The sequence below is a fragment of the Hyperoodon ampullatus genome (assembly GCF_949752795.1).
Source record: "Hyperoodon ampullatus genome assembly, chromosome: 19".
NCBI classification, from domain to species: Eukaryota; Metazoa; Chordata; class Mammalia; order Artiodactyla; family Ziphiidae; genus Hyperoodon; species Hyperoodon ampullatus.
The window spans coordinates 2,567,575-2,577,694 of NC_136932.1; the positions used below are offsets into that span (position 1 = coordinate 2,567,575).

Here is a 10,120-nt window from a genome sequence, read left to right on the forward strand (position 1 = left end):
GGGCCCCACCCCCACTTCACCATGGAGACCAGTGCCTTGGTGGCAGGCCCCTCCCGAGCTCCCCCGAGATGGGGGATGAAGGAGCCCTTCCCTCCTGGCCTTTGAGCACTTTCATTTATTGTGTCAAAGCCCTGGGTCCTCTTTCCCATGGACCCCTGCCCCTTCAAATGTGAGGGGACCTGCCTTCTCCACTAGCAGCTGGGCAGCTCACAAGTCACACCCGTGTTCTTGTCACCTCTCTCACTTGGTGGAAAACTCACCCAGAAGGTCTTGGGTCCCCCACCCCTGGGTGTGAGTCCGAAGGACTGTGTATGGGGCCCTTGTCTTTATCATGGAGCAAGCTGGCCATGATTAAAGGAGAGGGGACACCACAGATTTCCTTACCTCTCCTCCCCAGACACAGATGAGGAGACCCGAATAGATTCCCCCATCCTCTCAGTCCCATCCCCCTACCTCCCTCTCATTGGAGGAGCTGACCAAAGCAGCCCGAAAGGGCCATAACACTTGACCAATCCAGCTGCTGGCAGAGGGGGAACCAAGCATTTTCCTAAGTGGCATTTTCATCTCGCTTTCACTCTAAGATTGTCTTAAGCAGCAGCCCAGCCTGCCCAGCCCCAGGTGGGCAGTAGGGGAGAGGGAGAGCTGGCATTCCTCCGGGTGGCAAGTGGTGACTCTCCACCCTCCACCTGCCCCAGGACTGGGTTGGATTAGAAAAATGCCTATTTTTCTTGTATCGATGTAGAAACTCTATTTTCTCCCAAAGACACTATTTTTGCAGCTGTTTGAAGTTTGTATATTTTCCATACTGCAGAGCTTACACAAAATTGAAGAAGAATGTTAATGTTCAAGTTTTATTATCCTGTGTTTAGAAGTTGTGTTTTTTTGTTTGTTTTTTGTTTTTTGCAGATCTTGGTGTTAATAGACCAAATAAATAAGTATTCCCAGCAGCTTGAGGTTCTGTTAAATATTTTTTGGGGGAGGGAGCGGGATGGAGATTGAGGGTATCATATTAATCACTTCATCCTTGTCTTTAAGAGGAGCCTTTACTTAACACATAATGTTGGGTGGATGGATCCAGAGTCTGTGTCCTCAGGACAGCAGGCTTGCATTCTCTACTTGGACATAGAAACAGTGGGGCCAGGGAGGGTCTGTCTAGAATGAAGAGTGTGGTGGAGGTGGGGTGAAGGAGTCAGTGGGGAAGTCATCCTTTCTTGGGTGAGTCTGGAAAAACACCCTAAGGGAGAGTGGATTTTAGCAGGGACATAAGGGTGACCAAGGGGAGACAGTTTGACATTGTGGGTGCTCCTTGCACCAGCAAGGAAAACAAGATGAGGGAATGGCATTCAGATCGAATCTCTGGGCACAGTTTTAGGGAAGCTTTAGCTCCTTGTGAGTATTCTTTTCACATCAGTGAGTACCCACAACACAGAGGGTAGAAGAAACTGTTCCTCAGCTTTATAGTGCCCCCCCTCCCGTAAGAGCTCTTAGGCTTTTGGGGAAAAGGAGAATAACCATCCGAACATTCTGATAGTGCTTTGCAATTTACAAAGCATTTTCACAAAAGACACATTATCCCCACTGTATGGGTAAAAAGTTCACTACCCCAAGGGCAGTCATCATAACTACAATTATATCTATCTATCTCATAAAACCTCAAAGCAAACTCTTAAGCCAGGCTATCCCAACTACCATGTATTGGCTAGGTAAGCATCAGATACACTGTAAAATGCTTTACATAAAATGTCATTGAAATATCACAAACCATCTGATGTGGTAAATCCCACCTTACTAATGAGGGAAGGACAAAAAAAAATTGATAAACTTTGCCCCCAAAACACAGGTACAAAGCGGGGAAGCCAGGACTGGGAACCAGATCTTTTGAATCCAATGCCTGTGCTTCTAAGCACAGTACTCTACCGCTTGTTATTATATTTCCATTAATTTCTGATGAGGAAACTTGACTCAGAGGTCAAGTGAATTGTTTGAAGTCCCAGCTGGTACAGAGGCAGAGCTGGGACTGGAACCCCAGCTCCGAGCCCTGGAACCGTCGGCTAATACAGTAAAGGAAGCCACTGGGCAAGAGAGCAGATGTGTGGGGATCCCCCTCCCCAACTTATAGAAAGGACACGGGGGGCTGCGGACAGACCCTGTCTTCTACTTCTTACCCCTCCCCTGAAAGATGTTTGGCCTACCCCCAAAGTCTTGGTGAGTCAGGCCCGGAGGGATGGGTGTGGTGCTGCCCCGCGTTTCCTTCCTTTGCGTGAGGCTGTGCCAAAGGAGCAGGCTGCTAGGAGGGGAGAAGGGGCCTCGACCCAAAGAGCAACCCGGAGTCCAGTGATTACGGTGGGGCTTGAGGCCGGTAGTGGCAAGCCTTGGGGTCAGTCCGGCCCTAAGCTCTTGGTGTCAGCAGGTGGAGGTCCAACACTGGGACGAGGGAGGAGCTCCAACAAGGAGCTCGTCAATGCAGGAGGGTTTGCTCCCTTATTGGTGAGTTGTAAGACCCTGAAGAAAATCCACTTCGGCAAGCTGCCATTTCCACCTTGAGGATGTGAGGAAATAAGATTAGAGTTGAGAAAGAGTAATGACTAATAAATACCTTAAACTTGCACAGAACACTTTACAGTTTATAAAACCGTTTCACCAACCTCAGCTCATTTGATCCTCAGAACAGTCAAGAGGCGACAAGGTGGCTATTATTAGTGAGATAATATAGACGAGGAAAACTGTAGCTCGGGATTTAGGTGGCATGCGTAGGTTACCCTGCCTTTAAGTGACAGAGCTGAAACAAAAGCTCTGCCGCCCTTGGGAGCCCAGTGATGTGCCCTAGGAGGAGGACGGCTCCCCAAAAAGCCAGGCCTTGAGCAACGCTTTTCTTGTAGAGGGGTTACAGGCGGGGACGCTGGGCAGCAGCTAGGGGGCGCTAAGGCTGCATTGCGATTTCCGGGCGTCAGGACCCAGCAGAAGCCTGACAGCCGACCGGGAAAGAGACTCTCGGATTTGCCGGGCCGGCGCACTCCTCCTTCCCGCCCACCTGTCTGCCTTTGCACAGCGCAGCCAATTGGTCACCTCCACATCCTTATACGTCATCATTCCACGTCCACCTATCTCCTAGGCCATCCCGTCGAGCTCCGGGTCTCAGTTGTCCTCGGAGTTGCCTGGTCGGAAAGTCTCGAGGGTAAGGCGCTACCCTCGGGACAGCGGGCTCCTCTGGCCCCCAGGGACGAGGTCAAGGCCCCAGGGTGGGTGTCCTTTCCTTGGAAGCGGGTTCAGGGTTCTGAAGAGTTTCCCCTTGGCGGTCCTGAGCTGGCAGTTCTGGCGGTGGCTGCAGAGGCCCTGCTTAGCGGCGGTCGCATGCAGCTCCTATGAGGCCCCTGTCGCCGGTCGGCGATGTCCGGGTGGACTTGTCGCCGCCGCCGCTGCCGGCTGTGAGCGGGTCTCCGGTCGGGTCGTCCGGGCGTCTCATGGCCGCTAGCAGCTCCCTGGTGCCCGACCGGCTGCGCCTGCCGCTCTGCTTCCTCGGCGTCTTTGTCTGCTATTTCTACTATGGGATCCTGCAGGAAAAGATGTGAGCGGATCCCCGGGGTCGGAACGCAGACCTCCGCCCCCCTGCCCAGTCCGCCTTGTCTCCCCAGCCTGTGGTCAGGTTCGCGGTCCTCCCGCCCCTGGCCCCAGTGTTCCCTTTTGCACCCCCGCGCCGCCCCGCCCTCCCGGCGTCCTGACCGCCTTTGCCGCTGAACCTCCCTAGGTTTCCAAAACGCGAAAGTTGGTCTCTGGATTCTCGGGAGCTGGTTATTTTTCTTCCCTTGGTTGCTGTTTTTTCCTGTTGGTTCTAAGGAGCTAGGTTGTACAGGCTTAGGTTTCCATGACCTGTGCCGGCCCCTTTTTGGAATTTCCAGATGCTTGCAGGTAGCGGATTCCTTTGCCCTCGGCCCTGCTGCTGTAGCCCAAATCCCTTCTTCTGCCCGGGATACCTCGTTTCACCAACTAATTTTTCACGTTTCCTCTAGCTCCATCCTGTACGGATTTTTTTTTTTTTCCCCTTCGGCTACGGGATCAGCAGCCTGGAATGTCTAGTTTTTAGATCCAATAAAATCAGCTCCTGATGTCAATGAGCCCGGTGATCCTTACCAAACTTTCCCTACGTCTAGAGAGGCAAGAAAATTTCAAAGCGTTCAGTGGCTCTGGATTAGTAGATGGCACTGAGGGAAGTATACTAATTCCTCCCCTCTTTCTCATGCATTTCATTCTTAGAACAAGAGGAAAGTATGGGGAGGGAGCCAAGCAGGAGACGTTCACTTTTGCCTTAACTTTGGTCTTCATCCAATGCGTGATCAATGCTGTGTTTGCCAAGATCTGTGAGTACTTAGATAGTAATCTGTTGTGTGTCCCCTCCCCTTTGTATCCTAGGCATTAGGTCTAACTCTCAGCACCCTCAGCCCCTTTAGTGCTTGCAACAGCCTCTCTGTTCGACTGAGGAAACTAGTGGCTTTGGAAAAGGGTGAAACTCCATTTCCTTAGATTAAATCAACTTCTCAGTCAGAAATGTGCAGGGAATGGGTCTTCTGTGTTCCAGATCCCCATGAGAATACGTAAAGCTTTTTCCTTTGCCCTTTTGATTTTCCTTTATGTGTCAGCTTCAAGCATGTTTTGAGCATTCTCTCTTTGTTCCCTGGGGGCTAGCAGCAGGGCTAACTAGTCCCTTGAACTGAATGGACACCCCACCCCCACCCCTGCCCTCCGTGAGGTCTTGTGTTAGGGTTAGGCGGGATTGGAGAGTTGGAGAATCTTCAGAGATTTCCCAGTCTAAGAGGACAGAAAGAGTTTGTGCTTCTCATCTTATTTGACAGGCACATTCCTTTCATGTGGCTTCGACTTTTGCTCTGTGGTCCATCCTAGGCCCACCAGCGTTCTCTTGTATGTTTCTTTTGTCTTCTCCCAGTGATCCAGTTTTTTGACACTGCCAGGGTGGATCGTACTCGGAGCTGGCTCTATGCTGCCTGTTCTGTCTCCTATCTGGGTGCCATGGTCTCCAGCAACTCAGCACTACAGTTTGTCAACTACCCAACTCAGGTGAAACCTTAGGGTGGAATGAGGGTTGGCTCAGAAGTTGCTTGAAAAGGATGAAGGATTCTTCCCTCTGGCCTGTGACTTAAATAAAAAGAAGGGTGTGTTTGGGAAGTTAAGAGTGTGAAGAACCATAGATCTGAGGTTGAGTGGTGGTGGGCTGGCCGTGGTAGGGCTGCTTTCTGAGGCTGCAGTCTCTGGTGCAGGCCCCACCCTTAACTCATCTTATCGTAGCACCTAGTACAGTACCTGGCGCATCAAAGACGCTCAGACATTATTTTTGCTGAATTTAATTTCAGGTCCTTGGTAAATCGTGCAAGCCCATCCCAGGTAAGCAGAAGAAGGTGGTCGCCATCTTCCTTCCTCACTCCTCCTGCAGTGAGCTTGATCCTCCCCTGCTAGAGCTTTGTTCCTCTGGGCTTTGTCGTCTCACCATAGCCATCTCTCGGGTTCCCTCCATCCCTTCCCCCTGCCCATCCTTTATCACTTCCTGTGGTGTTGGGTCTTCATTAGCTGGTAATCCTCACTGTGAGCCAGAGGCTGACCCAACCTGCCTCACATAGTCAGTCATTTTGGTGTCCCCTGTGTTTGCGTTGTCATTAGACACCCTAAACCCCATGTGACCATCAGCTCCCTTTTCCTCAGCCTCTGTCACTCTTCCCTCCGGCCCCTCCCCTGCCCTCTTCCTTCCTGGAACTTTCACCTTTGTTCTCTACCTCTCCCCTTCCTTATACTCTTTGCTCAACCTTGTTGCTCAGTCGTCTCTGTCTAGATGCCAGCGTTGCACCCTCCTTTTGTCCTCTGTCGGCTTTCCTCCTCAGACATTCTTTTTTTCCCGTGAGTCTTTGGCTCCTAGGAGGAGAGTGTTGGGCTCATCAATGCCTATGGGTGCCTGAATTTTCCACTCTGTTTCTTCCCTGTAGTCATGCTCCTTGGAGTGACCCTTTTGAAGAAGAAGTATCCAATGGCCAAGTACCTGTGTGTGTTGCTAATTGTGGCTGGAGTGGCCCTTTTCATGTACAAACCCAAGAAAGTAGTCGGGATAGAAGAACACACAGTTGGCTATGGAGAGCTGCTCCTGGTATGCAATGCTGTTGGGAAAGGAAGCCTTTTCCAGTAATCTTAACAAAGGAGTATCCCCACCTATGCAGGCAGAAGGCCAGTTATATGTTTTGAGGGAGGTTGTGATGTTTCTTGCCCCACATTTCTGGTCTTTGTCTCTGGCTGCAAAGCCCTTGGCTCTGCTAAGGCCATAGTGGGGAGCCTAAAATATTTCACTGTGGGTCAGCTCTCCTTCCGGGGAACGATGACTCTGAGGCCTGTGTCTAGATGCTGGTGTGAGGTTCCAGAGACCTGGGGGCAAAGAGGAAAGGAGTAGTGTGTCTCTCACTGTGGCTTTTTCCAAGGAACGTGGAAGCCAGGGTTAAAAATAATACTATAGGGCTTCCCTGGTGGCGCAGTGGTTAAGAATCCGCCTGCCAATGCAGGGGACACGGGTTCGAGCCCTGGTCTGGGAGGATCCCACATACTGCGGAGCAACTAAGCCCGTGCACCACAACTACTGAGGCTGCGCTCTAGAGCCCACGAGCCACAACTACTGAAGCCCGCATGCCTAGAGCCCGTGCTCCACAACAAGAGAAGCCACCGCAATGAGAAGCCCGCACACCGCAATGAAGAGCAGCCCCTGCTCACCACAACTAGAGAGAGCCCGCGCGCAGCAACGAAGACCCAATGCAGCCATAAATAAATAAATTAATTAATTTAAAAAAATACTATAGGGCCTCCCTGGTGGCGCAGTGGTTGAGAGTCCGCCTGCCGATGCAGGGGACATGAGTTCGTGCCCCGGTCCGGGAAGATCCCACATGCCGCGGAGCTGCTGGGCCCGTGAGCCATGGCCGCTGAGCCTGCGCGTCCGGAGCCTGCGCTCCGCAACGGGAGAGGCCCCAGCAGTGAGAGGCCCGTGTACCGCAAAAAGAAAAAAAAACAATTACTATAGTAGCTGTTACTTACTAGGTGTTAGGCACTGTTCTAAGTGTTCTACATGTAAACTAGTTAATTTTTACAACAATAACCTCATAACTTAGATAGCGTTATCTCCATTTTACAGGTGAAGAAACTGAGGCAAAGAAAAGTTAAATCACTTGCCCATGGTCACATGGCTGTTAATTGGCAGAGTTGGTGGCTTACATTGCCCCGGATCCTAACCCAGGCAGTGTGACCACAGAATCCAGTCTCTGGAGCACTATACTCCAAGCCAGGAGGCTAACGTGCTGGGACTAGATTTCCTCTCTCCAGCTTTAGTGGAAGAATGAGTGTGGCTCACCATGAGCCGTTCTAGGCCCCTGCACGCCAGACTTCATGGCATCGTGTTGGGAAGCGGTAGGCTTCCTGCCCTGCGCTGATCACCTTACATCTCTGTGGCTCAGATCGCCTGTCGTTCTGAGTGCCTGAGGGGAGGAGGGAGCTCAGGTGGTCTCTCCCATCCTCCGCCTGTGGACAGATGGCAGCATTTTGTTCTGAGGACTCTGTCTGAAGGCAGCAGCTTTTCTGAGGGGTCTCAGAAGGGTGAGAGTTCTGTGTCCTGCATTAGGGAGGGTCCCGGTGGCCTTCTCACTGCAGGCTGTACTCTTTCTTTCCCAGCTCTTGTCTCTCACCCTGGATGGACTGACCGGCGTTTCCCAGGACCACATGCGGGCTCACTACCAAACAGGCTCCAACCACATGATGCTGAACATCAACCTCTGGTCGACACTGCTGCTGGGAGCTGGTAAGGAGCAGTTCTGCTGTTCTTCCTACGTATCAGCAGAGGGCAGAGTGCCCTCATCCACATAGTCTCTAGCTCTGGTGCCAGTTGCTAACTTTGCCTATCGCTTCTCAGATGCCTTTATGTCCAAGCCCCTGAGAAGCCTTCTTGGAGAAACCTTGACCTGTTGGCTCCGCTTGCTACTTGTTACTGGCACAGTCAGGGGTAGACCTGTGCCTGGGACCATGGGAGGACACACAGTAGTGTAGTAAAGTGCTGGGGCGCCCTGGGAGCTCGCCCTCTTCTGAGGGGGATGAGACATTGGTATGTGGTGAATACTGAACATTGTTCAAACACGGATGTATTTGCTTTTAAATCAGTGCTTCCTAACTTTTTTCACATCTGGGCGCACATGGAGTATTTTTCATACAACACACTAGGGTTAGCAGAGGAGGCTGCTGAGGGCTGGAATCGACCTGTGCTTGGGGCTGCCTTGAGCCAGGGGTGTGTGGATCAGTATCTGCACAGCATCTGAGGTTTGCTGCTTTCTATCACTTCGGCAGAAGTAACTCATTAACTTCCAAGTATTTCCCAGAAGAGTCTTTAGTTAGTTTCTCTTATCAGAAAAATAGGAGATGCCTGATGGGACAATACAAGCTCACTCCATACGTTTTTCCATGCCCTCCTTCAGAGTGCTTTAGCAGGCCTCTGCAGGTGTGTGAATATGGGCACACAAGGTGCACCGTTCATCTTTTGACGTTTCTTCCTAGGAATCCTGTTCACTGGGGAGCTCTGGGAGTTCTTGAGCTTTGCCGAAAGATACCCTACCATCATCTATAACATCCTGCTCTTTGGCCTGACTAGTGCCCTGGGCCAGGTGAGTGCCTTGATGGAGGATGGCTTGGCTTCCCTAAAAGAGACTGGCCTGGCTGCGAGAAGAGGGGTGGCAAGATTAGCCGTGATGTCCTGTTACAGACTTTAGACCTCTTGGCAGATAGATAGCCAAGAACCAGCCTGACCTGGTCTTTCCCTGTCTTTCTCTAGAGCTTCATCTTCATGACAGTGGTGTATTTTGGTCCCCTGACCTGCTCCATCATCACCACAACTCGAAAGTTCTTCACCATTTTGGCCTCTGTGATCCTCTTTGCCAACCCCATCAGCCCCATGCAGTGGGTGGGCACTGTGCTTGTGTTCTTGGGTAAGTTCCATGTAGAGCGGGCAGCTCTGGACCACACAAAGGGACAGTGACAGAGCTTTATTCTTTTTCCTTAATATTTACTTGTATACTTGTGAAATTTATTAGGTTATTTTAGAGAAAATTTTTTAAAAGAGAAAAGGAAGCATTACCTCTACTCTAGCTTTCCTAAGGAACATTTCATTTGAGTGATTTCTTTCCAGTGATTCTGCTTTCCCCAGATACTGAGCAGGGTAAAATTATTATACTTATTCCCTACTCATTTATGCTGCTGTGGGTAAGCTGAGAGACCTAGCTTAGAAGTTTGATTCTTAAATTTCTTTCAGTCTTGCTGTATTTTTTTTTTTTTTTTTTTTTGGCCGCACCACATGCAGCATGCGAGATCTTAGTTCCCCAAGCAGGGATCAAACCTGTGCCCCCTGCAGTGGAAGCGCAGAGTCTTAACCTCTGGACTGCCAGGGAAGTCCCTGCTGTATTTCATATATACGTGTAATTACCAGTATCTTGGTGATTTTTTTTTTCATTTGATACCAATCTCTTTTCTCTGAGGAGCTTTTATAAAACCAGTGTTTGAAAACTAGTTTTATTTAAAGCTCCAATTTTGGAGAACCAAGGCTCACCCCCACCCCCCACCCCCAAATCATTTGTAGGCTTCATTTCTCCCCATAAAGTTAAGCCCGTGTTCTCTCTCTCTATAGGTCTTGGTCTCGATGCCAAGTTTGGGAAAGGAGCCAAGAAGACATCGCACTAGGAAGAGAGAGACTACCTCCACTCCAAGAATATTTTAAGTTATTTTCTCGAACAGTGACATCTTTTGGGAAAATGGACACAATAGAGATAAAGGACTAGGTTTCAGTCTGGCTATTTTTTGTTGCTGTTGTTTTCTTTTTTTAGGGAAGCAAAATCACATACTCTAAAAAAAGCATTTGGATTTTAACAAGACAGAGTGGCTGTTTCTGTTTTTGATGGCCAGGAGCACAGCCTCGCACAAGTAAAGAAAGAAAGAGAGAGGGAAGAGACAGCTCGGTGCTCGTGGCCCAGGCTGCTCCCTCGTGGGTGTGGTTAGCCTGGCTGGGTGGCCAGTTCCCCCAAGAGCTGTTGTGCTTGTGGCTTCTGTT

At 50.4% G+C, this 10,120-nt stretch overlaps 1 protein-coding gene across 2 annotated transcripts; it reads left to right on the forward strand.

Annotated features, from left to right (window-relative positions):
* Positions 1-3,446: 3,446 nt before the first annotated feature.
* Positions 3,447-9,864, forward strand: SLC35B1 (solute carrier family 35 member B1; the record flags this gene model as incomplete). Of its 2 annotated transcripts, XM_079725007.1 has the most annotated exons (9): positions 3,447-3,565; positions 4,252-4,355; positions 4,940-5,070; positions 5,364-5,394; positions 5,988-6,145; positions 7,705-7,831; positions 8,578-8,684; positions 8,852-9,005; positions 9,701-9,864. In XM_079725007.1, the coding sequence occupies 9 exons, from the start codon at positions 3,462-3,464 to the stop codon at positions 9,751-9,753; spliced, it is 969 nt and encodes a 322-aa protein (XP_079581133.1). In that variant the 3' UTR covers positions 9,754-9,864. The 2 variants fall into 2 exon arrangements, with proteins under 2 accessions (XP_079581133.1, XP_079581134.1); XM_079725008.1 differs by lacking the exon at positions 3,447-3,565 and having other exon boundaries at positions 4,324-4,355; positions 4,965-5,070.
* Between the last annotated feature and the right edge of the window lie 256 nt (positions 9,865-10,120).